The sequence below is a fragment of the Diabrotica virgifera genome, chromosome 8, assembly GCF_917563875.1.
Source record: "Diabrotica virgifera virgifera chromosome 8, PGI_DIABVI_V3a".
In the NCBI taxonomy this organism is placed as follows: Eukaryota; Metazoa; Arthropoda; class Insecta; order Coleoptera; family Chrysomelidae; genus Diabrotica; species Diabrotica virgifera.
The window spans coordinates 227,967,912-227,995,729 of record NC_065450.1 but is presented as its reverse complement, the minus strand read 5'-3'; the positions used below and the strand labels follow the sequence as shown (position 1 = coordinate 227,995,729).

The 27,818-nt window shown below is 32.7% G+C and overlaps 2 protein-coding genes across 2 annotated transcripts; one reads left to right on the top strand and one right to left on the bottom strand.

Annotated features, from left to right (window-relative positions):
- The first annotated feature begins 561 nt into the window (after positions 1-561).
- Positions 562-15,971, top strand: LOC126890647 (calcium-binding and coiled-coil domain-containing protein 2-like). The gene is made up of 3 exons (XM_050659744.1): positions 562-1,062; positions 5,602-5,857; positions 8,492-15,971. The coding sequence occupies exons 1-3, from the start codon at positions 715-717 to the stop codon at positions 8,740-8,742; spliced, it is 855 nt and encodes a 284-aa protein (XP_050515701.1). The 5' UTR covers positions 562-714; the 3' UTR covers positions 8,743-15,971.
- A 4,372-nt stretch (positions 15,972-20,343) lies between these two features.
- Positions 20,344-27,449, bottom strand: LOC126890648 (histone H3.3A). The gene is made up of 3 exons (XM_050659749.1): positions 27,291-27,449; positions 22,388-22,684; positions 20,344-20,878 (listed from the first exon to the last, which is right to left on the bottom strand). Exons 2-3 carry the CDS (start codon positions 22,667-22,669, stop codon positions 20,750-20,752), a joined length of 411 nt encoding a protein of 136 aa, XP_050515706.1. The 5' UTR covers positions 22,670-22,684; positions 27,291-27,449; the 3' UTR covers positions 20,344-20,749.
- Between the last annotated feature and the right edge of the window lie 369 nt (positions 27,450-27,818).

The following is a 27,818-nucleotide window of genomic DNA, read 5'->3' as shown; positions in this document are numbered from 1 at the left end:
AAAACAAAATAAAAACGTTCAAAAAATTTTTGACCACCTTTTGGTCCTGGCAACATGCAAATTTGTTAAAAGGAGTCCTTTTTGAGTAAGATTGTGCAAAAAATCCGAATTAGAATATTTTTCCTAGCGGATGCGCAGTGGCTTTCCGGACTAAATATGTGTGATAAATTACAAACTTAAATAAAATAGAAGCATCGATAACACAAACATTTAGTTTAGTCTACGTCATTTAATTGTTTTTTATTTAATAAAATAACAGTCATGTGACCCTGTTTCTGTTTTAATTATTATTGTAATCAAATGTGTAATTTATAAATAGTCTACTAAAGATAAAAACATATTGTCTATTGTTCTTTAATTTATTTATTATTTTATACTTTAAACCGTATTTTAAATAAAAATATCGATTTTTTTTATTCATCTTACTTTAATTCGACCCTGTATTGTATTTATTACTGGGCCAAATAACAATGGCGGATTATACTTGTCCAATCAAACTGTCGAGATTCGAATGACATCATCAGAAGCGGAATGCTGATTGGCCCTGTGAAACCTTTTGTCTGTAAACAAAAAAGGTGAAGTTTCCATCTGTTTTGACGTTTCAAGGCTTTTTATATTTTTATCGTATTTATTAAAGTTTTTCTTCGGATTTGTAGTCGTAAATAGTGAAGTATTTTTAAAAAATTCGAAATTCGACATAGATAAAGTTTCAAAATGGGTGAACACAGTTTCGAGTCGAATTTCGTATCAATGAAACATTCAGTGCAGTTTTTAGATATTCAAGATCAGTATTATTGCAATGCTGATCTGTTATGTACCTTTAAATTTAATGACTATGTCCCACAGGAGGGTGATAGGGTTGCTATTTTTAAGCTAGGATGGAGTTTCGTTAAGGACTATATACTTTTTGAGTGGGCCCCTGTAGATACAAAGTCTGAAGATAATATTTATACTGTAACATTCAATAAACATGTGTTGCCCAAGAAGAATTTTGATGAGATATACCAAATATGTTATCTTAGTGGAGAAAATGAGTTACATGGGGCTAGCTCACCCTTCCAGGTAGGTTTATATGCTAAAATCATGAATATTTATATTGGCGCACATCAATGAGTGTCAATAATTTTCTTAGAAAAAAAAACTATTGTAATTTCTAAATTTAGTACATAATACATGATACACTAAACCATTTAATATTCGGGATTTTACATTACATTTACCATCTTAGTAAACATTGCATAATGTTTATTTTGAACTCACATTTGAATTGTGTTGATGACATTAATTAAATTTTTAATTGTTTAGTCATCTTTACAATATGATAGGAATTAATTATGAATAACATCATATGTATGGGATGATCATAAATGGTGAAATACTTAATAATATAAGTATGCAAATGACACTGTCATAATATTTACTTCTAATACATAATATGACAAACAAACTGGAGCAGCTGAACGTAAAATATACCATTATATGGTATTAAAATGAACTTAAAAATAAAAACAAAATTCATAGTCATTACAAATCATCCAAAAGATAAAGAGGCACTCCATATTAACATGTTAAACGCCACACGAATCATATACGATTCACTCTTATTTGACTTACGTGCGAATCACAATTGCTTCACATTGACTGTTATACTGTAAGGGTCATAGCTCAGTTGGCCCAGAAAATATTTAATATTATATACATTTAGGGCCGGTTGTTCGAACGCTAATCAACATTAATCACTATCAAATATTTAATTACTGTCACCACTGTCAATGTCAACTTTGGTTGGGTTGCTGAAAACATAGTTAATTATAATTATTTATTTATTTATTTATTTATTTATTTATTTATTATTCATTTACGGACCGAAGTCCATTAGTACATGATACAATTAAAATTTTTTACAATTAAAATGTCACACAAATTAGAAAAATAAGATCTAGTAGTTACAAAATTGGTAAACATAACAAACAATAATAAAGAATAAACTTACTTGCTCTCATTCAACAATTGAGAGCTAGAACATTTTGAAATTGACAAATACAACTTATCCTAGAACAAAGACAATAACAGTAGTTGACAAATCAGTCTTGAAATTAGAACATTAAGTTAAGTATAACTTTACATTATAAGATTAGTTAGTCAATTACAATTATTAACATAATTGATTAACTAATTTCATAATTGTCATCAATAATTATGTTTTCGGCAATCCAACGAAAGTTGACATTGACAGTTGTGACAGTAATTAAGTATTTGATAGTGATCAATGCTGATTAGCGTTCGAACAACCGGCCCTAAGGCATTCAATGTGTTAATAATATCCAGACAGAAAGGTATCCAGACAGAAAGGTCTATCCAAAGAGAAAACCCAATCGATGGTAATATCCAGGAACCCAATTAGATGTAAGTTAGTAGTGGACGACCATATAATCGAACAGGTAATGGATTGCAGATACTTAGGTGTGGAAATATCTAGTGACAGGCATCTGTGGCAAGAATCAAAACACCAGGCAATGAAAGCAGCGAGAATATCTGGTTTCCTGAGGGATATAATCTGGCGGAATAAATATATGAGCACCGAAAGCAAAGTCCGCATTTATAAGACATGTGTTAGACCCGTACTGACATACGCAGCTGAGACAAGGGCCGAGACAACAAAGACCAAACAGATAATGAGAACAACAGAGATGAAAACCCTAAGATCCATAAGAGGTATCACACTCAGAGATAGAGTACGAAACGAAGACACATTGAGAGAGCTAGGCGTTCAGGACGTAGTGAGATGGACAAGAGCGCGACGACGCATGTGGAGGGACCACGTAGATCGGATGGACCCTGAACGTATGGCGCATTGGGCGAAAACACAGAAGCCCAACACCAAGCGACCCATAGGAAGACCCAAAAAACGATGGTACGAGAGTTGGAGCTCCGGATCGCAACAAAGACTGTAACAGAAGAAACAGGACATAGTCCTATTACAAGAAGAAGAAGAAGAAGACAGAAAGGGTAGTCAGATACAAATATTTAGGAACTTTGGAGACAATATTTTCTTAAACAGTTACGAAGAATCAAAAAAACATGCTGAAATTATTATTACGACAATGGTGTAGATTGTGAGGGAAAAAAGGAAGTATATACTGGGTGGTGAATCTTAAAACGGGCCATAGGAAACTCAATGTAAAATTCTAAACTGTTGAATTCCTGCTTCCCTAATTATTTTACATCAAAAGTCATGAGAGAATATTTGTAGAGGATTAAAATCTGTATTTAAAACAGAAGTTAAAATTGTTCTACGTAAATGCATTCCAAAATTTTAAAAAATATAATACATTTGCCACAGTAGGTATGTGTGTAAAAGTTAAGCGACACGTTACTATTTAACTGACTATAACTGACTCAGCACACTGTTAACTGAATGAAACATCTTTATTATTAATACTTTCTCCTCAACTGAGGGTATCTTATTTCAAAAATTTTTGAACGAGCTTACTACACTAGGATCATACAGTTTTTGGACAAAAATAATGCACTGTGTTCAGAACAGCATGGCTTTCGATCCGGAAGATCAACAGAGGGGGCTACTGAAGTATTTATGGAATCTGTCTATAGGCACCTTGATGATGGTCTTCTTGTAGTGGGTATCTTCTTTGATCTTTCCAGAGCATTCGACAGTCTTAAATTTGAATTTGTCCTTAACAAATTGTATGTCCACGGAATAAGAGGTAACATGTTAAATTTATTGAACTCATATCTTCTGGAGAGGAAATTCTATGTTGAATTAAACAAGGAAAGGTCAGACATCTTCAGTGTAGATGTAGGAGTGCCGCAGGGATCTGTGTTGGGACCACTGCTATTTCTTATTTTTGTCAATGACCTACCCGATCATATTACTCATGACCACATTGTAATGTACGCAGATGACTCATCTGTGATTGTATCAGCACATACATACGTAGAGCTTCAAAATAGAGTGTCAAGGGTTATCAGATTATTCCAAACATGGTGTACACAAAACTTGCTACAACTGAATATTGATAAAACATCGTATATACATTTTAGATGCAAACGAAATATGCCAGTTGTGTCTATTCCTGAAATTGTAAATATTCCAAACATAAAATTTTTAGGTGTATTCTTGGACCAGTTTATGAGTTGGGATGTTCACGTTGAATATGTTAATAAGAAACTAAATTGTTCATTCTATGCTTTAGTACAGTTGAAGAGAACACTCAGTATTAAAACTCTCATTAATGTATATTATTCTTTGGTTTATTGTCACCTTACTTATAATGTTACGTTATGGGGTAATTCCACAAAATCAGACACAGTGTTTATTAAACAGAAGAGAATTATTAGACTTATCTTCAATATTCCTTTTGGGCATACTTGTAAGCAAGTTTTCATTAATAACAATATCTTACCGTTGCCTTCCATATATATCTTGAAATCCATATTGTATATTAAGCATAATTTACATTCATTCAAGAGAAATTCTGATTTACATGCATACTCAACTAGGAATGCCAATCAGTTTGTTACTGTTGGTCACAAACTATCCAAATTTGAGAAGTCCACAGATTATGTGGGGGTCAGGCTATATAATCATCTTCCAAATGAAGTTAGATCTTTGCATCCGGTGAAATTCAAAAGAGTTGTGAAAAGTATACTATGTAAACATGCATTCTACAGTGTAGAAGAATACTTAGCAACTAGATTGCTGTTATGAGTTCTGTCTAATATTAATAATTTTCATATTTATCAATGTACATTATGTTAAATCTAAAATTTAAGTGTATGTATAGGTATTTGATTATGTGTCTGTGACTATATTGTGTTGTATATCTGACGTGTATATCCATCTTTATGATGGCAGCTGTAAAGCTATACCAATAAAGTATTCTATTCTATTCTATTCTTATCAACTTTATTGGTTTTTAAACAAAAAATGATAAAATAAAAATATTGACAGTCCAAATATGGTTAATATAAAACTTCATTGTGACTCATCATAGGACTGTGTGTGGCCTAATTTTGGCTTAATAATCTGAAATTGTCCTATATTTTTTCAAAATTTTGAAATATGTTGAATTCGTAGAACAATTCTGACAGTTGTTTTCAATACAGATTTCAATCCTCTACAAATAGTTTCTCATGTCTTTTGATGTAAAATAATTAGGGAAGCAGGAATCCAACAGTTTAGAATTTTACATTGTGTTTCCTATGGCCCGTTTTCCAATTCACCACCCTGTATATATCCCTACAGCACACCTCTGGTAACAGAGGAAAACTATCTTTTAGCACTAGTTAAAGAATCCATACATCCATCATTTACATGTGTAAACTGTTTGTCAAGTTTGAACAAAAATTATTGGAATGTGTTAAAACAATGGGTTAAATCCTTTTAGAATTTTTGTAAGAAAACACTCTGTATCTCGGTAGGGATTAATATATTATTTAAGTGTTTTGGGTTAACTCTTCATATTTTGTGCTAACGTTTCTCCAGTTACTATATGGACAATTCTTAATAAAACATGCTGTATAAATGATAAAATTGTTGTTTTAATATTAATTACACAATACAAACGATTAATGTTTCAGTTATCTAGCGAAAAACCAAAACCAATTGAAATATCGACATCAGTATTCACAGTTGAAGACAGTCTGTACCAAAGTTTATCAAAACATAAAGTAATATCTACAGTTCACTGTGATCATGAAGACGAAATTAAAAAACTGAAAGAAGAAAATCAAATATTGAAAGAAGCTCTTAAAGTGGCTTTGGCACATAACGAGTCTCCCCAATCAACTAGTAAAAACTATGACAAAGATATAGCAGATTTAAAACAAATTACAGGTTTGTAGTGTAACACAAATAAAATTTATCTTTATAAGACAAGTATAATGAGTTTTCTATTCCAGTCCAACGTGAAATATCTGTTCAACACTGAGGTTAGTCCAATCTCTGATATTCTTCAGCCAAGATTTCTTCTTTCTTCCCAAACCTTTTTTCCCCTCTACTCTTCCTTGCATGATGGTGTGTAGCAGAGAGTATTTATCGTTACGAAGTACGTGGCCCAGATACGATGTTTTCCTTATTTTAATTGTGTTCATAAGCTTCCTGCCATGTCCAATTCTTCTTAACACTTCTTCGTTTGAGACTTTTGCAGTCCAAGGAATTTTCAGAATACGCCTACATAGCCACGTTTCGAATGCCTCCAATTTTGTTACGGATTGTGCTTTTAGAGTCCAAGCTTCTACCGCATGTAGTAGTTGCGACCAAACATAACATTCGACGAACATCAATCTAATGGCCATATTCAATTTTTTATGTGTAAACATTGACTTGTATTTTATAAATCCTTTTCGAGTTATTTCTATTCTGACCTTTATCTCCTCATCTTGATCTAATTGTTAGTTTATAATTCTCTGAGGTATTTATACTTGTCGACCCTCTCTAGTGGTCTACCTTCCAATGTCAGATGTATGTTGTCAACAGGTTTTTTTGAGATCACTATGTATTTGGTTTTATTTACAGTAGGAAAAATGAAAGAATACCCATGAACGAACATATAAAACACGCTGTATTTTCCTGTCACCGTGTCACACAAAAAATTGGCCAGCGCAAGTACATATAATAATTATTGTTACATGTACTTGCGCTGGACAATTTTCTTTGTGACACGGTGACAGGAAAATACAGCGTGTTTTATATGTTCGTTCATGGGTATTCTTTCATTTTTCCGACTGTATATTTATTGTTAGTCCCATCTTTTGGCTTTCTCTGTTAATGATTTCTAGGAGAATTTGTAAATCATCTATATTCTCTGTCATGTTTGCAGTATCGTCTGCAAATCTTATGTTATTAAAGATGCTCTCTCCAATCCTCACACCTTCCCATAGTCATCATCATCACTGGCTCGACAACCCTTTCTGGGTCTTGGCCTGTTCCAGGATTCTTCTCCATTCTGATCTGTTTCATACTTTTTTTCTCCAGTTTTTTATTTTTAAGGTTATACCTAACCTTACCTTCCCATAGTGCCTCCTGAAATATTAGTTGGGAGTACACTTAAATAATTGTGGCGACAGCACACATTCCTGTCTAACTCCTCTTTGAAGTTCCACTCGGTTTGTCTCACTATCTTCCACCAGTATGACCGCTTTTTGATTGTAATATAGATTTTTGATTAAATTAATATCCTTTGGAATCTAGCTATATTAGTATGATAGAATTGATCGAAAAGATGGTATAACCCAGACATCCAAAGTGAAAGCTATCTTTCTACACCAAATTGTTCTATATGATTCACATAATGTTCAGAAAAAAGTCACACCATTTTGAGCGTCGGGTTTGGGGGGGAGAGGGGGGAGAAATCGGTAAATTCGTTCCAAAGTTACGGAGGTAGTATAGTATAATTGGTCCAAAAAAAAGGCCTAACCCAGACATCCAAAATAAAAGTTTTCCTCCTACACCAAATTGTTCTATATGGTCCACAGATGGTTCAGTAAAAAGTTACACCATTTTGAGCGTCCGGTTTGGGGGGGGGGGAGATGGGGGAGAAGTCGGTAAATTAGTAGTTTTTTTTTACGTTTTTCGTCAATATTTCTAAAACTATACTTTAGCGTAAATAATGTTCTATACATAAATGTTCTTCATAAAATTTATAACAAAAAAGGTCCTTTACATAATTGTTATAAAATCAACGGTTCCAGAGTTACAGAGGGTGAAAAGTGGAGGTTTTTGATACTTTTTATATTTTTTGGGCCATTGATGATAATTTTGGGTGGTAAGGTTGACATTTCTTCAAGGGCTTATCACTAACATACCATCTGCCACTGAAATAGCAAATTTGATTTATAAAACACAATCCTGTTAAAAGAAAATCAGTAGGGAATTGCCCAAAAAATATAAAAAGCATCGAAAACCTCCACTTTTCACCCTCCGTAACTCTGGAACTGTTGATTTTATAACAATTATGTGTAAGACCTTTTTTGTTTTAAATTTTATGTAGAACATTTTTGTATAAAACATTGTTTACGCTAAAGCATAGTTTTAGAAATATTGACGAAAAACGTAATGGTGTAACTTTTTACTGAACAATATGTGGACCATATAGAACAATTTGGTGTTGGAGGAAAACTTTTACTTTGGATTTTTAGGTTAGGCCTTTTTTGGACCAATTATACTATACTACCTTAGTAACTTTGAAACCGTTCATTTTAGAAGGATTATGTTGCCAATTTCTCCCCCCCCCCCAAACCCGGCGCTGAAAATGGTGTGACTTTTTTCTGAACATTATGTGGACCATATAGAATAATTTGGTGTTGGAGGATAACTTTCACTTTGGATGTCTGTGTTTGGGTCTAGTTATACCATACTATATGTGTTTTAATGGATTTATGAGTTTACCATGTTGAATTCTGTCAAACGCTTTTTGATTGTTGATGATGTTGATTTGTACGATTATTATGGTCATTTTTTAATTTTTAGGTGAGTTAAAGAGTTGTTTAGAGATGCAACGACAAGAATTCGATGTACTCAAAACGAAAATAACAGATAGCAAAGAAGAGTACAAAAAACTTTATTTAGAGAAATATAAAATCCACAAAAAATACGAACATCTAAAGACTAAGATCGAAAGGGAAGCCAAACCCAATAATTTTCGTCTTGAGTTTGATATTTCCGACTTAGACTCTATGCCACCTTTTCCTCTTTCTAATTCTAATGATCTTAATAAATAATTCGGACATGGAGCTGAAGCTCTGTATACTCTGTATATATTTATGTATGATGTAGCATCACATTACAGTATTTTTGTTATTCGAAAATAGGTTTTACCTTGTACAGCCGTTGTGTGGTATAGTTTTTGTGACGATAGATATATCTAATTATCTAGATAAGAACAAACGAATTAGTGCAATATAGAACAGGTCAGAAATCACTAGGCTGTTCAATAAGTTTTGCGGCTTGATAAGAAAAATACAATTTTTAGGTTTCCTCTTCCTCATCACAAAGACGGCACCGTGGGGGCCATCAAGGGCGGATCCAGGGAGGGGGCCATGAGGGCCATAGCCCCATCCGAGAATTTAAAAAAATATAAATTTAAATATTTGCAGTTAAAATGTTTTTAGGTTTAAACACATATATGTATAAAACAGAGGATAATCATGTCTTTTGAACAAAAGCAGTAACGGAAGCTTCAAGAATGACATAGGATGTTTTATAAATTAAAATGTTGATAATTTTACAGAGTGCCGATTGTTAGAACGATCTTGGCAGCCATTAAAATCGTATCAATTTTCACATTCTGTACACATACAGAATAAAAAAAAGAAGCGTTACTTGGGTCACCAGCACTGAGAACAAAAAAGTGGGTTGGTACTTTCGCACATTCAAAAGGCATTGTTTTGCAAGTACATACTGCGTTTTATTTTTCTAATGAAAAATATGGCCAGAATAAAGGGATGACAGCCCAAAGCCTTGTCACTAAACCTTTATCATCTTTTGCCAAACTCATGGGCAAAGACGGAGGCATACAAACCCATGAAAAAACATCATACCACAAGGAGTTCATTCAGGTTGGGTTGGATTTTCTATAAAGTTATCGCAACCTGCAAAAGTCATTAACCAGATAGACTCTCAGAGGTCTAAAGAGATACAAGAAAATTGAGAAAGACTACGACCAACAGTAATCTATAGAGTTCTTAGGTCAACAAAATATTCCTCTAAGAGGTCATCGTGATAATGGCCTTCTGCTTCTGGACGAAGATGCTAGACCTAGCAATGAGGGGAATTGTTAAGGTTTAAAATCGCATCAGGAGATAAGACTCTTAAACAACACCTATCCACAGCATCTTCCTGAGCAACATACATTAGTAGCACCATTCAAAATAAATTGATAACATGTTGTGAAGAAATAATTGAACAACTAATGAATCAGGTTCAAAGCGCAAATTATTACTCTGTCATATTTGACGAAACGAGTGACGTGTCCCACATGGAACAGCTTTCTCTAAATTTGAGATACATACACAATAACAACATTCGTGAAGACTTTGTCAAGTTCATTGACGCCTATGAGAACATAAAAATAATTAGTGAAAATCAAGAAAGAGGGGAAAAAGAAGGCCTGACAGGAAAAGCATTGGAAAAAATAGTATTAAACTTATTGAAAGAACTGCACTTGGATCCGAAGAAATGTGTAGGAATCGGTACTGACTTTAATAATACTTTATTTATTAGTGTTACGTTTTGAATGTCTTTATGCTGAAAGTGTGTGAAAAGTGTCTTAAAACTAACCAATAACAATAATTTTTAAAAATTACCACCACACCCCCTGGTACTTCTCCCCAAAAAAAGGTCATGGCCCCTCCCGAAAATCGGTCCTGAATCCGCCCTTGGGGGCCATCCGCTGATCCAAGCAGATATACACTGACAGGCACGAAAAACGGGCACTCCACAAAATGGGAAATTTTTGATGTCTCGAATTTCCTAAACCTGTTTTCTGATTTAAGTGATTTTTTAAATATCTTATATTCTTGAACAATATCGCTGTAATAATATTGTTGCTAGGCAAGGTAAATTATCATTGTATACAGGGTGTACCAATCAAACTGTGTTTTTTTCTCAAGTTCAAAACACTCTGTGGAATATTCTAGCAAATTAAAACCCAACTATAGCCTCAGGTTTTCTTAACATTTTGTTTTTTGATTCAATCGCTTATGTTGAATAATAAAAAAGTTAGATACTTTAACAACTAGCCATGTTCTTCATCAATCAGGGTGTTTCTAAATAAGTGCGACAAATTTTAAGGGGTAATTCTGAAAAAATAATGATCATTAGCTTTATAAACATTTGTCCGCAAATGCTTCGTTTCCGAGATACGGGATGTTGAATTTTTTCTTACAAACTGACGATTTATTTATTGCTCTACAACCGGTTGAGATACGCAAATGAAATTTGGTAGGTTTTAAGAGGTAGTTATTACGCACTTTTTGACATACAATTCAGAATTTTATATTCACCATAGGCGTGCATACTTGTCAGATGACGAGTCATATTACCCGTATGCACGCCAATGGTGAATATAAAATTCTTAATAATTGTATTTCAAAAAATAAGGAATAACTACCTCTTAAAACCTACCAAATTTCATTTGCATATCTCAACCGGTTTTAGAGCAATAAATAAATCGTCAATTTGTAAGAAAAAATTCAACATCCCGTATTTCGAAACGAAGCATTTGCTGACATTTGTTTATAAAGCAAACAGTCATTGTTTTGTCAAGAAGAATTACCGCTTAAAGTTTGTCGCACTTATTTTGAAACACCCTGTATTGATGAAGAACATGGCTAGTTGTTAAAGTACCTAACTTTTTTATTATCGAACATAAGCAAGTGAATCAAAAAACAGAATGTTAAGAAATCCTGAGTCTATGGTTGGGTTTTAATTTCAGTATTTTATAAATGCTAGAATATTCCACACAGTAGTGGGTTGAACTTTGAGAAAAAACACAGTTTGATTGGTACACCCGGTATACGATGACAGTTTATCTGTCTAGAAACAATATTATTACAGCGATATTGTTAAAGAATGAGACTATAACATATTAAAAAAATAACTTAAATCGGACAACAGGTTTAGTAAATTCGAGACATAAAAAATTTGGGGGTGCCCGTTTTTCGTGTCGGTCAGTGTAGATGTCTTCTGACTTTACAGCATCTACGGTTCGGAAGGAAAAGTTGAGCTGTAAGGCGTCGTTTAAACACAACGACAAGTCACAGCAACTAGTTGTGATGATAAGTTGAAACGCTGTTTAGACGCTGCGATTCAATGCGATACCACCTTCAACCCAACTCCAACTTTGATAAGTTGTGCGATGCACCGTTTACACACAATGATAAGTTGCAACAACTCGATTGACCTTGATAAGTTGTTTGATTTATCGCTGTGTTTAAACGACCCTTAAGATGAGTAGGTAATAAACGGATATGATCATTGTTTCAAACATCTGCAAAAGTTGTTTGAATTGAACACGGGCGCCCATATAAAAATTTTCAGGGGGGGGGGCAGACGTGAAGATGTTGCACATTATATTTTGTATACTTTGGGCGCCCATGGAATGGAATAAGACCTGAAGATATATGTTCAATATTTTGGTAAGCTGTACAAGGGCGAGTGTTTTTTACATTTTGACTTCAAATTTCCTCAAAATGTAGTTACAATAGAATTGACGATTTAATGATAACGGGACTATCGGGGAATTACCTGAGAGAGTTATTATAAATAACAAATGAGATAACGATTTACGATTAGGTAATAAAGATTTTTGATGAATTTGAATTGATATATTTACTTTAATTAACAAAATATTTTATCATCATCATAATGGTTTTCAGTGTATTGTATTTATTATACAGGGGAATCCCAATATAAACAGTTAATATTAACACTAACAAATACAAAACTCGTTTCATAATAGAGTGCATGGATAAAATTATCGAATATTTGAAAAAGATTGAATTTCTACTCATTTTCTCCTCGTTTTTTTAGTGCTTACATATTCCTTGGACTTCTACTATTCTCCTTATCATAGGCATATTTCAGTGCGTCACAGTTTTTCGATTTCTTTCTAACGCATTAAGTTGGAAGTGACAGAAAAAAGGTACGTCCGTGATTAAAATTATTTATAATATTTATTGTAGTCGTTGATAGATAGCGCTAGAATCGGACAAAAAATTATTTATGTATTATCTATAATCTATACGACTATAATCTGTACAATTTATAAAACTATACAAATCAAAGAACATACCTTTTTATAAATGAAATAAACACAATTGATTTGTTTTTATACCAAATTAAGATTACGATTTTGACAACTGTCAGTTTTAAATAAAATATGCTATGATATGATTCTCTACATTATTAAAATCATATATTACATCATTAATGACACACTGAAAGACTGAGAAAAATTTTAAATTATAGTATAGATATGTAATAGGTAAATCGGTAAACCTAAATATTTTTTTCGATTATAGCGCCATCTATCAACAACTGGAATAACTGTTATACCTACATGCGTATGTATCTCGGACGTGCCTTTTTTTTCTGTCACTTGCGTCACAATGAAAAAAGCTCCTGAGAAGAGCCATACCTAGAAGTTAGAATACGTTGTTAGATCGAATCGAAGTTTTTACATTTTACATGAAACAAGATTGGTTTTTCTAACGCGCCGTTTTAGCTCATCTCATATTGTGTTCTATCGGATTTAAGTCCGGGCTGCGTATTTACGTTTCCGTGTTCATTTCAAGACAGGGTAGTTTTGAAATAGGCACGGAAACGGCAGAGCATATTTGCTTTCAAACACGACGTGTGCATTTCAAGAGGTTTAATTTTGAAATGCGCACTGGTTTGTAAAAGAACTTCGCGCGTAAAGTTATCACAAATACGTGTTAAATTGTTACGGTTTTTTTTATTCTATTCAAACTGTTTATCACAAATAGCTCCAATCTCAGAATAACAAATTATCATTCGTTGGATCTTTTTTTTTCTTTATAAATTTTAAAAAAACTAAAAGTAGTACAAAAATATCCTGTCTTAAAGTAAACTATTATGATACGTATACATCAGCACTTTTTTTCGCTTTTGTATTTTCTCTAGGCGATCTACCTGTTATATAGAGTGTCCCAAAAGTAGTGGAACGGTCGAATATTTCGCGAACTAAACATCGGATCGAAAAACTGAAAAATACGTGTTCAATCATTTTCAAAAATCTATCCAACGACAACAAACACCAATCCCCACTACACCCTCTGGAGGTGGGGTGGGGGCTAACTTTAAAATCTTAAATGGAAATCTCCAGTTTTTCTTGCACATTTGGATTCGTTACGTAAAAGTAGGCAACTTTTATTCAAGACGTTTTTTCGAACTGTGGATAGATGGCGCTATAATTGGGAAAAACGATTTATCCTGATACCGTAGGTAAATTATAGAAACGGTCTAATATCTCACGAAATACACTTCCAAATGAGAAACCAAAAAACAGATTTTTAATCTTTTTTGAAAACCTATCGAATAACAACAAACATGACCCTCCAACCCACCCCCTGGATGTGGGGTGGGGGTAACTTTAAAATCTTAAATAGCAACCCCCACTTTTTATTGCAGATTCGAATTCGTCATAAAAAATTAAGCAACATTTATTCGAAACATTTTTTAAAATTTCTGATAGATGGCGCTAATAAATCGAATTTTTCCAATTACGGCGCCATCTATTAACAATTCCAAAAAATGTTTCGAATAAATGTTACTTAATTTTTATAGCGCCATCTATCCACAGTTCGAAAAAATGTCTTGAATAAAAGTTGCTTACTTTTAAAAACAGGGGGTTTCCATTTGAGATTTTAAAGTTACCCCCCACCCCACCTCCAGGTGGTGTAGTGGGGGTTGGTGTTTGGTGTCATTGGATAGATTTTTGAAAATGATTGAACACGTATTTTTCAGTTTTTCGATCCGATGTTTAGTTCGCGAAATATGCGACCGTTCCACTACTTTTGGGACACCCTGTATATTCAAGTTTTTCATTTCTACGGAAATAAATCTACAGTTTATATATATCTGTAAAAATATCTGGAAAAATCTATATAAAACAAAGAAAAACCTACTGATTGTTCTTTTTTTTTGTCTCCATCAGTGCCTTGTTCATTCCTGGATATACATACAAACAAGAGCAATCAGTAGACTTCTCTATAGATTTTGTATGTAGATTTATTTCCAAATGAAAAACTTATACGAAATGAAAATATAACAGGCAGATCGTCTAGAGAAAATTGAAACAAACTGTGGGGTAAAAATGGTAAATGCTGAAAAGCATTTGACAAAAGAGAAAAAAATTGCTGATATATACGTATCATAATAGTTTACTACAGATTTAGTAAACTTACAGTTTACTAAGACAAAATATTTTGGTACTGCTTTTGAGTTTTTTTGAAAATTTATAAAGAAAAAAAAGATCCAACAAATGATACTTTGTTATTTTGCAGATAGGAGCTATTTGTAAAAAACACTTCAAATAGAATAAAAAACCGTGACAATTTAACATAACATAACGCGTATTGGTGATAACTTTGCGCACGAAGTTCTTTTACAAACCAGTGCGCATTTCAAAATTAAACGTCTTGAAATGCACACGTGTTTGAAAGCAAATATGCTTCGCCGTTTCCGTGCCTATTTCAAAACTACCCTGTCTTGAAATGAACACGGAAACGTAAATACGCATCCGGGCTATATGGTGGCCAATCCAAAGTTTGAATCTGAAGTTTATGTAATCAGTTACTAGGCCACTGGGATCGCGCTTATCATCCGATAAGTCGGGCTCTGGCCTTCTCCAGCATCCCTTTCTTTGGATACCTGGAACCTCCAGTTATCCACCCTGAATATCTCTTTAGCATCAGCATCGGTTCTCACTTTGTCTATTCACCTCTTTCTTGGTCTTCCTGCTGACCAGTATCCCACCATAGTTTAACTAAGCGTTGTAGTGTATTATCCATTCTTATAAGGTGACCTGTCCAGTGCAATCTTTGTATTTTTGCATAATTTGCTATAGACACATCAGTTTACTTCAATAATTTTCTAGTAACAGCAAATATTCGATAATTTTGTCCTCAAGTATATATTTATTTTAACCTGTCATATATTTTATGGTTAAAACTTATTCCACAATAGACAATATGTTTGAGAATAGGATCTTCTCGTTTTCTATGAATGTAGATAATGATAATAGCAATCGGCTTAATGAGTTATATTTTTGTTCTTGTGATCTCTATTTTGTATAGGTAGTTAATAATATTTTTGTATTGTCAGGATCAGAATATGAAATTTTGTAGATAGGAAGTTTTTCCATTTATTTATTTATTTCGTAGTTGTATATATTTCTGAATAAAATATGTGTATTACTTTGGTAAAATTGTCTTACTCCTCCTTTCGTTCTCCCAACAATATAATTAATTTTATATTCGATTGAAATATCAACAATACATACATAAAAAATGTTTTGGCTTACAAAAGAATTCAAGCCAAGAAAAGTTGGATGACCAAGGAAATTCTGGACATGTTTACAAATCTAGAAACTCAATCATTTTAATTGGTAAACTTTCGTTTTTTAATTTATACAGATAAAATTTGGTGGAAAAAACTGACAAAAGAACAGAATTTCTAATAAAACTCAAGAAATCGGAAAGTAAGATTTGATGGACGAAACGTGCTTAAAATATGTATTTAAAGGGCAACGCTTATTTTACATTGTGGTGGTAAAAATAGATTAGTTGAAAACGCCGCTCTCATTTTCAAATCGGGGACTAAAAACTGGTGATTATCATGATGATATGAACCACCAGAATTATATGCGCTATGAGCTTCGCTGGTACCGCCACCTACCTAGCGGATTACTAGTATAGCTTTCGCTGGAATGAGAAAATTGTTGCCTATCCTCTGGGAGTTTCGCTGGTATCGCCATCTAGCGGATGACTTACTGTTTCGGTCGGAAATTTAAAGAGGAAAGGAGAAAAGCAAATAATAATTGTTTCAAACTTATTATTTAATTCTTATCGTGTAATATTTACAACGCAAGAATTGTAATCGATGGTTAATATCAGTAAGTATAGAATTTATGATTCATTATGATTATTTTTTTAAGATTTTATTTATTATTTTGACTATAGTTTATTTTTTAACCAGGAGGAGTAAACTAAAAAGACAGATTCACACCCAAGAAAGTCACTAGAATAATAACCAAATACATTTCATACGTCGCTAAAGAGTTCCAAAAACAACTGCTTTTTATATAAAATCAGACTAACAATCTAAAAATTAAAGGAATAACAGAAAACACAAAAGTCGCGGATATAACTTAATTAACCTATGAAATGTCACTAGTGGCAAAATTTGATAAATGTCATTAGTGTAAAAATTTTATAACAGTGGAGTAAACTTGCCTGCGGTTGGACCCGTTACAAACAAGCAATTACAGCGCGGTAAATTTGAATCACTCCTCTTGGTTAAAAAAACAGACCATAGTTTCCTTCTTTTCTACTTCGGATACTTTCATAATTATCGTGTAGATGCCGCTAAATGAATAGATTAATTTTATTATTATAGAATGTAAAAAACGAAATTTTAATATTTAAAATGTAACTATATTTAAGGTAAAAATATAAATATGCCACAGCTTTGGCCAACTAATATTTTTTCTATTAATGTTTTTAATGTAAATGTTTTAAATTAATCACTTTTTTTATGTCAATTTCCAGAAAAAGTTCAGTGAATTGTCACTACTGGCGCTCACGAACTTTTAAAAATCTCTACCTACGAACTCACGGCGGATAAAATGGTTGAAAGAAACTTCTTGCCAATTTACCTTCCAATGCAGTTTTAGTAATACACTATTGTTTTCGAGAGTGCTAGATATCATGTGCGCTTTTGCAGATTTAACCCTTTCGCACAATTCAGTATATCGCACTATGAGCAATACTATCGTAAGTCAAAAAAAAAGAATGTGTGTGTACTTTGTACGCACGTAAGAAGTTATACTTCTATTATATGATTTAAACGAAATTAATATACTTTTTATTTATATTTTGTTTAAATATTAAACTAATTTATACTTACTTCTCAAACATTTTTATTAGAACAGTGCCAAAAATTAAAATAATAAAACACACACAAACACATTAAACAAGCCACAAATGATGTCTGAACATTAATTGTCGAAAAATTTTTTAACTAAATACGTATTTTCTGAAAATACAATTATATAATAAATATACTTACAATCATAAAATGTATTAAAAAAAAAACAAAAAAGAAAGTTTCTATTGGGACTCGAACCAGCGCTGATAAGAGCGGTTGGTATTGGAATTCATTCGCCTTCTCCGCTTAGCCACGGACACTATGTGTCATTATTTACGAAGATCGACTAACTAAACGGATTAAACTTGTGATATTTTGAAAATTGATCAAATTATTTTAATTTTGAATTGAAATGATTTAGAATTGAAAAAATACAACAAAACAGAGTAAAAAAACAATATATTAGGTCATTAGGTGAATATTGATAGAAATTTTGATGGTAATCAAATTATATAAATAAAAGTATTACATACTATGTATTTTGGCAGATCAAATAGGTAGGTTTATACCCATGATACATTAACAATTATTACGTACCTGTTGCTTTTAAAAACTATTTAAAAGTCACTACAATATTATAAACTTTTTTGTTTCTGTCCTCACAACAATAAAACTAATATATTATACATTTGTTTACCTTTACCTCCAAACCACAGCTGCCATATCGGATAATTTTTGACATGTCATTTGAACATCCAATCAGAACAAAGTTATAATGCGCATGCGCCGGGCTGATAGGTTTTAACATATAAAAAAATCACCCTCTATCGCCGGTAAAGAAGTATAACTTCAAAAATTATTTTTTGAGATAATCATAAAAATGTTTCATTAACACTTTATACGAGTGCAAAACTATTTTAACTAAAAATTTAATTTTCATGGTATAATTCCCAAGTTAGGATACTATAATATTAGCGTATAAGGCTTATCGTTTTTGTGCAAGACTATCACATTAGAAAAAAATATGATAGTCTTACATCTAATTGCCGTACGCGGCAATAAATTTGGGTAAATATCTTATATCAAAATGTGATAGCATTACACCCACAAAAATGCAAGTTTAGTTTCATATTAGCAGTGACTAAGATCAGTTTGTGTGCAAAATCATACCTATGATATTAAAGCGTTAACAACTAAAATAGGAAACAATTTACAACCAATATTAATAATGAGAAGGTAACTTGGAGTAATATTAAAGTGCTGCAGTGTAGAAAAGATTCCCCACATTCTATATTTTATAAAACAAGCTTTGAATCAGACACGTTTAAAGAAATCTTAATTAACTGATCCAACAGACGAATATCTGAATACATCATAAAAGATCTAGTTCTTGACAATGTCTACAATGAACCCCTGTGTAAGTAAGCAGAAAAAAGATGGTTACTATTTCTGTGTAAGAAAAATTTAATAAAAAAAGACTACCACGACTTTTACTAATCACTCCCAGTTTCCACCAATGCAAGTAATGACTCCAATGTTGAATAACTCATGAAGCAAAGGCTTAGGTTATAAGTGAAACACAACTTGTATATTCTTAATCTTATATTAATGGTTTTATTTAATAAATTATGTTTTGTTAGGAAAATAATGACTTTTATTATCATGAAATTAGGATCGTGTATGCCAAAATGTGTATTATTACTACGGTGCAAGACTACCTTAACTTCAAATGTATCATGATCAGGGTATTGGTATTATTTTAAAAACACTAACTAAAATGGGTCAATCTAAATGTGTTGTTTTAATTCACAATACCATTCTATCATTAATAGGGTTGATGTAAAAAAAAAAGATAAAATGTGAGCCAAACTAAAACATTCATTATCTTCACATTTACTTTTATGTCTGGATCCTGCGTATAAAAAAAAATTGATTAATAGCAAGCTGAAAATTTGTTAATAGCTTAAGGGTGTCTAGTCGGACAAACTTTCATATATGGGAACACTGGAACAGGTTAAAAATTTGGAACGGTCAGACCACGAAAACGGCACATGTATTTTGTCTGACAGAACAGACTTAAACTCTCATGCAAAAATCAACTGCCATTTATCACCAAATGGACGTTATAATGAGTGGAACATGTCAAATGACAGGAGATAAATAGCAGTCTGATTTTTGCATGAGAGTTTCAAGTCTATTCTGTCGGACAAAATACATGTGCCGTTTTCGTGGTGTGACCGTTCCAAATTTTTAACTTGTTCCGCAATTAAAACTGCCCGTTTCAGTGTTCCCATATATCAAAGTTTATCCAACTAGACACCCTTAAGCTATTAACAAATTTTCAGCTTGCTATTAATCAACTTTTTTTTCACACGCAGGATCCAGACCTATTTTTTTGAGTTGTGATACTATTGCACTCAGTGCGATATGTGTTATTAGGATTCTTTCGGACATGCATAACGAAAATTGTATGGGTTTCTTTTTAGTAATGGAAAATGTGTATAAAATATTCAGAAATGGGTTCATTTATCAGCAGACCATAATTTGTTGCAATATTACTTATCTCAAATTAAGTGGTGACCCACCAAAGGTGTATAGCCACTTCAACATTGTCTTCTTCATATAGACTTATTAATTATTTCAAACAAATTTAAAGCAACTCTGAAATCTTTCCAAATATATAGTAGCGGGAATAAAGAAAGAAAACAGTATACATCCACATAAATTTATTCTAAATCAGGTTACAGATGCTATTAAAAAAATTATTATCTAACACTTAAAGTAAAACGTAATACTAAAATCTTATCTATTCTGATAGTTGTATTATAATAAAAGAAAGTAATATTAAGTAAAAAATGTCAAAAAACATGAACACATTTTTATTCATTAAATGAAAATGAAAAACCTACTCAAACAAAGGAAACAGAAGAAGTGGAATTGATATCTTTTATATAAAACCATGCTCTGTCTCAACATGAAACGACAAGAAAACATAAATAAGTTTTTCACTTGACACACACAGCTGGAATATATATTTATCAATGTATGAAAGAACTGAAAAAATCTACAATGAATATGAAGCAACAGAGTTGCTTGAAGGAAACAGAAAGAAAGAATTTAAGCTCTTTCTCCTCTGATTCGGCGAGCCAACTGGATATCTTTGGGCATAATGGTTACCCTCTTTGCGTGAATGGCGCACAAGTTTGTGTCTTCAAAGAGACCTACTAAGTAGGCTTCGCTGGCTTCCTGAAATCAAAAGAAAATAGATTAAAATCTATGTTGATACAAAATCGGTATAAGTTTTTAACAATCGCTACTATTAATCCTCAAAAATTCATCACAAACAACATTGATGTAATTGAAAGAATTACACATTTTGATGCGAGCTCTTGTCTATTGCAATTTACTATTTTACTACTTTAAATTTAAGTTTACTTGACATTTCAACTTCCACGTTTAAAATCGTTCTCAAAATTTCCAAAACAGAAATTGAAAAGTCAAATAAATGTAAGGTTAAAGTAAAATTGTGGCTTATTTTAACAAAAATAGTAACTTACTAATGTGATCATTAAACATTTTATTTACACAAGTAAAATACTACTCAAACATAAAATGTATTTTATCAAATTTTATTCTGTTATAAAAAATGTAGCTTATAAAAAAAAACAAAATTTTTTTTCAAATCGATCGAAAACTATTATGATATGCAAAATTTTTAGAAAAGCAAAACCTATAATTTTGTGCTCTACAAAATTTTGCTTATATCTAATAGTTTTCGATTAATTTGAAAAAAAAAAGGGAATTTTTTGTCGAAACACAAAAATCCCCCTTCAAACTCAATTTTGTTTTCAAAACTAAGCATTTACATGTTCACTACCAAGTGAGTATTTAAGTTTTGTTCTCATAGACCATAGCTATTTAAATTGCCATTATGTGCATTGGGATCCCTGGCTCACAGGTGACACTGGTCTATGCGAAAAATCGATGTTGTTCATATATTAGTCGCTTCTACAGCATACTATAAGTACAATAATAAAGGGCATTTTAAAGGGGTAATGATTATTATTAATTAGTGTGGTACTTAGGGGTGATTAAGTTTTTTGCAGCTAGTCGACTTTTTCAAGCACTACAAAAAAGGTTATATGAGTCTTCCACTAAAAACACATTAGATTCTGCATATTTTATGTTGAAACTTTCAATTTTGGCATTTGACGAAGAACAATTAACTTTCAATAAGCTACTTCTCTGCTTATATTGACATTACAGACACCATAAACACACCATTCTCGTTTTGTTATAAGCTACGTTTTTGATAAAATACATAAATTTTGTGTAATTCTACATAGTAAAAGCACTTTACGGCACAGGGTCAACTCTGAAGTTAATGGTAAGTAGAACCCATAGCAAAATATTGGTGGAAATCAGTTCAGACTCAGGAAATTATACAATTATGCCGTATTTTACCTTCATTGACTGGACTAAAACCTTGTTCTTGCAAAGAAAAGAAAGTCAACAAGAGAAAATAGATTCAATAAACTCATCTTCAATACTCTGGACTCTGGGGGATACCAAGAGAGGAAATACACAATACCAACAATCAGGACAAAGCAAAAAAAAAAACATTCCAAAGTAGTCGACATTTCAAAAACAAAGTAATTGGGAAAATCTAGTAGATACACCACATAAAATGATGATTTCATTAGAAATATTGTGAAATATTAAACAGGTACCAAAGTTTTTATATAGCTGTATTACCTGTAAAGCACCAATAGCGGCAGACTGGAAACGGAGATCAGTTTTGAAGTCCTGGGCAATTTCTCTTACTAATCGTTGGAAAGGCAACTTTCTGATCAACAACTCAGTGGATTTTTGGTATCTTCTGATTTCTCTCAGAGCTACTGTACCAGGACGGTAACGATGTGGCTTCTTCACACCTCCGGTTGAGGGTGCTGATTTTCTTGCAGCTTTGGTGGCAAGCTGTTTACGGGGAGCTTTTCCTCCTGTTGATTTACGTGCAGTCTGCTTCGTACGAGCCATGGCTTATGAAATTAACTGAAAAAAACATGGAAACACATTATTAAACAATTAATATCTTCAAGCTGGGAGGGCATCTTCGAAGAATCTTTAGGAGAGTGTAAGGATGGGATGATCATACATGGTGAAATCCTTAATAATATAAGATATGCAATTGTCATATTTACTTCAACTCTACAAAGTCCAACAAACATACTGGAATGGCTGAACGAAAAGTGTACAAATATGGTATTAAAATGAATTAAAACACAATTCATGGTCATTACAGAACATCCAAAAAACAACAAGGTACTCCATATTAACACACTCGCCGCCAAGTGTAACATTAATGTACACTCTGTATTGACAAGCTTGTAACATTAATGTACACTTGCAGTGTTTCACTATGATATTAAAAGCTGTATAGAAATAGCTAGGGCAAAACTTGTGAGAATGAAACATCTATTATGTAGTAGGACCTAAGAATGAATCTAAGGATAAGGTTGTTGCGCTGCTACATTTTTTACTTTTCTCTACAGATCTGAGGCCTGGACATTGAAGCAATTATGAGATTAAGAAATTGAAATTGGAAGCTTTTGAGCATTGTTATCAAATATCATGGGTAGACAAGATTAGCAATATTGAAGTCCTTGATAGGGTTAATAAGAGGGAAGAAATTATACAGACAATAAATTAATGAGGAAGCTTGAATATTTCGGTCATACAGTAAGAGGTCCTCGACGGAAAAATACAGGAATAAAGAGACCAACGTTCATATGGTATTCATTGATCTTGAGAAAACATAATATGATCGAGTTCCTCTAGAGATTCTGTGGTGGGCACTCAATAAAAAAGGAGTCCCTGGCGAATATGTAAAAATTGTGAGAGATATGTATGAGGGAGAAACGACTAGTGTTAGGAAAGGTGTGGGAGAGACTGATATTCAGGTGAAAGTAGGATTGCACCAAGGCTCGGTGCTTAGTCCTTATTTATTCTCATTAGTTTTGGACCAGATAACAGCAAACTACAGGGTAGCATTCCATGGTGCCTAATGCATGCTGATGATGTAGTGTTAATAGGAAATAGTGAAGACTTAGAACAAAAACTGGAACAGTGGAGACAAGCTCTAGAGGAAAAAGGTTTAAAACATAGTAGGACAAAAACAGAGTATTTGGAATGTTCATTTAAAGATGTAGTTACTACAAATAAAATGGTATCTTTGGATGGTGAAATGATTGTGAAAAGCAATAGTTTTAAGTACCTAGGATCGGTATTACAGAGCAATGGAGAAATAGATGGAGATGCATGTAGTAGAATTAGGGCTGGATGGATGAAGTGGAAAGAAGCGAGTGGTGTGTTGTGTGACAGAAAAATTCCAATAAGACCGGCTATGATGTACGGAACTGAATGTTGGGCAGTGAAAAAGAAAGAGGAACAACGAATGCATGTGACAGAAATGAGAATGCTTATGGAGTGACAAAGAAGGATAAAATTAGAAATGAGTATATCGCTGCCTCAGTGCAACACTGTACTATCTCAAAATCAACCATTTTGAGAAAAACGGGTTTAAAGTTTTTCATGTCCTAAGATTGACTCCTCAGCAAAAATTATTGTTTATTTTCGTTTTTCAGTTAGTTGTTAGTTTACGTAAATTAGTCTTGTACAATTTTAAAAAGCACTAATGTATATATATTTTAAAACATTTTTTATTTATTGGTTTAAATGAAAGGAATTTGAGTTGTTACAATATTGAACTGAACGTTTCAACAACTTTTAAAACTGTTACATTTATTTGTAGATGTTACTGTTTTGTTTTGGAAATTAAATGACATTAAATTAAATTTTTTCCACAATGTTATAAAATAGTTTTGTTACACTTTAGCTCTGAAATAATATAATATATGTATAAAAAAATATTGAATGATTGTTGTGTAAGTGCTGTTGGGAAAGTTTTTGGTAAAACGCCATTTTCTAATGGAGAATAAATAATATTTATTGACACTGCCATCTTAAAAAAACTACATTTATTTTTAGGCTGTATTCAGTACATGTGACATAAAACAGAAAGAACTGACTTAATTATCTTCATCATTTTCTTTGGTCTTCAACCTATGGAAAAAGTTACAAGGCGTTGGTATTAATTTTGCATCGCATAAACTTAGGTATATTAAATCCGCTTTTTTCTGAAGTGGAATCCCTGGTGGAGCTCGATATGCTTGTTTGAGTTGGTGCTTGTTGAAGTTCGGCTCGTTGGAGTTCGGGGGCTGTTGTTTTGCTTTTCTAGGTTTCTTTTGGACACCTCTAGAAGTAATTGAAGAGCAAGAATGTCCTCTAGACATAACAATAAGGGACCATTTTTTCTTTTTTTTTTATTTTATCGTCTAGGTTAAAAAACATCATTTCGTTTTGCTCACAAGAATACTTATAAAAAACAGTCGATGGAGTTGATTTCCTTACTTGAAATGATTTAACGTTCGCCCATACTACTTTCTCTCCTGATATAGTCCTGGAAATTTTTACCCGGAAAAGAATTTTCTATCGCAGTCCAGTCTTATACATCTGAGGTGTCCATTTCTTTTACCTGAAATTGTCTTTTTTCTTTATTTGCCACTTGAACTACAGCGACTAGTTGGGTAGGGACATAAAGAGGGTTCTTGTTAATAGCCTTTTTTAATTGTCGTTCAATCAAAGAATGCATGCTATCCCCCTCGTTTTGAGTATGACCAACAATTAAGTATTTATGAGTAATTGAAGGAATATCTAAAGTTTGTACTGCATATAGATACATTGATAGGAAAACGTGGTTTTTATTTTGGCCACTGCAGTTGTCAGAATACAAAATAACAGATTTTCCATTATCATTTTCTTTTAAAAAATCAAAAAGGAATGAAGCGATTTCTAAAGCTCCACGTTTTGCACACCCTTCATGCCAAAATAGCAATGGCCTTGCTTAGATGTGGCGTCAAAAACCATAAAATGGCGGCCGGTGTTTAGTTTTCTTTTATAGTAAAATGTTGAAATTTGCCCCTTTGGAAGTTGAAATACAGCTTCAAGATCAAAGCAATCAACAACTAACAATGTTCGAGTTATGATCTCTACTATTGTTTATGTCTTGCTGTTTATCTGCACGAGCCGTACAGAGAACTGCCTGCACGGCAGTACCACCTATAACATTTGATTATATTACTGTATTGCTCTGAGTTTTATACAATTGTTCTGGAGCAACACCGTAACATTTTTAGGTATTATTCTATTGCCCTGTAATGTAAGGTCTTTAAGCACAGAACCATAGTAACATATGATGGAATTATAAATTTAAAAAAAATATTTTAAAATAGTACAGTGTTGATCAGAAAAAAACAATCATTCATTCATAGGACTTTATTCTTATCTCAAAACATACAAATTTTGAGATGTTACAGTATAGCACTGATACAGCGATATTAGGGGAAGTCTAGGTGTGGCACCAATTGATGCCAAAATGAGAGAGCATAGGTTAAGGTGGTTTGGTCATGTTCAACTTCGAGACATTGATCACCCAATACGAAGAATAGCTGAAGTGCAGATTCCTGGAAGGAGTTTGAGAGGAAGACCGAAGAAGACCTGGGGGGACGATAAGACAGGACATGTTGGTAAAGGGGATTAACATTGATATGACCCAAGATAGAATTGTGTGAAGAAATGCAGTTATGGAAGCCTACCCCACATAGGGATAAGGCAAAGAGAATGATGATCGTAAGAGCTTCTCGTTATAGTCTGCTGCGTTTGGTTATGGAGGGCAAAATAAAAGGTAAAAAAGATTTAACAAGAAGACGAACCTCCTGATTACGAAATCAGGAAATGGTTTAGTCTGAACTCTACCCAACTATATAGAGCTGCTTAAGTAAAATAAGTCTTGTCATGTTGATACCCAACCGTTGATAGTCGATGAAATTTTAAGAAGAATCTTTAAAAGCCTCCAAAGGGCAGGTGAGGTCTGTCAGGCCTCACTCGTATGGAAATACAGTGTCCACTGGATGATTAATAATTCAAATACTTAAAATATACATTAACGTTTTAAATATACATATAAAATTTAGAAATTGTGGATTATGTACATTAATAAAACATAAATTAGAAACTAACGGCTTATAAAAGAATTAATTGAAGTAAACCTTTAGTTGGTCTTATTTCCCGGTATATGAATTTATGTTCAATGACGCTTTGTATTCTTTATAAATCCTAAAATAAAAGTTCTTTATACTGCTTTTTGTGTTATCAGAAGAAATCCTGTTTTTATACCGCCAAAACAATCATGAATATCACAAAATTGGCGCCAATCTTACAACACCTAATGATTTTTGTTCTATAAACCCTTAAAATAGTATTTGATACAGCAGCATCAAATATTTCCTATCCTACTTTACAATTTATTTGATAAACTTAAGATTTCCACAATCTAATTTTCTCTAAACATATGACCCCAACCCAACAGACATCAACATGGCGGCTAAATATAGCCTACACAACAAAAACCCTGGCCGAGTTTCCCAAAAATATCCCTTATTTTCTAATCCCACAATCTAAAACCTTTTTAAAACACTAGCAGACGAACTAAATATAAATTTATACATAGTTTTAAATGGATATTTTTGATTTTACTTACATTTCCTCAAATAAAACGTTCACAAAATTTATCGATACCTACAACCTCGGTGTGAAAGTCAAAGTGAAGTAACGCTAACGCGGGCAGAGTTGCCAGATGTGATTTTATAAATCCCCACTTAGAAACTGAAATTCCTCAAATTGGAGCTCAAATCCCCCATTACCGATTTTTAATAAATTAGTAGTCATACCTATTATGTAAAGAACAGTAAACGCAAATTATACCTACTACTTATCAACAGAGTGCCCTGGAAATAATTCATAGGTCCTATTGTGCGATTATATGAGAGAGTTATATACAGAGTATATTATATACAGTTGATGAATAATAGGTCATTTCAAAAACAACACTCCTAATTTTACAGGAGAGTAAAAATACTAACTAGTTGATGGATGAAATGGATGACATCAAAATTCAGAGTTATATTGTAGTTTTGTTCCTAATGTTTTTAATGGACTGGTGTTGTTTTTGCCCATAACGTGCGTTTTATCTTAAAGGTAATGGAGTCTATCTTATCTATTCCTCTCA

What these genes read in the sequence shown, in the direction of transcription:
- LOC126890647 (XM_050659744.1), top strand. Translation starts at nt 715, where the DNA reads ATGGGTGAACACAGTTTCGAGTCGAATTTCGTATCAATGAAACATTCA. An exon ending in GGGCTAGCTCACCCTTCCAG is followed by an intron (nt 1,063 to 5,601) that starts GTAGGTTTATAT and finishes TTAATGTTTCAG; the next exon opens with TTATCTAGCGAAAAACCAAA. An exon ending in AGATTTAAAACAAATTACAG is followed by an intron (nt 5,858 to 8,491) that starts GTTTGTAGTGTA and finishes TTTAATTTTTAG; the next exon opens with GTGAGTTAAAGAGTTGTTTA.
- LOC126890648 (XM_050659749.1), bottom strand. Translation starts at nt 22,669, where the DNA reads ATGGCTCGTACGAAGCAGACTGCACGTAAATCAACAGGAGGAAAAGCT. An exon ending in CCGCTATTGGTGCTTTACAG is followed by an intron (nt 20,879 to 22,387) that starts GTAATACAGCTA and finishes TTTTGATTTCAG; the next exon opens with GAAGCCAGCGAAGCCTACTT.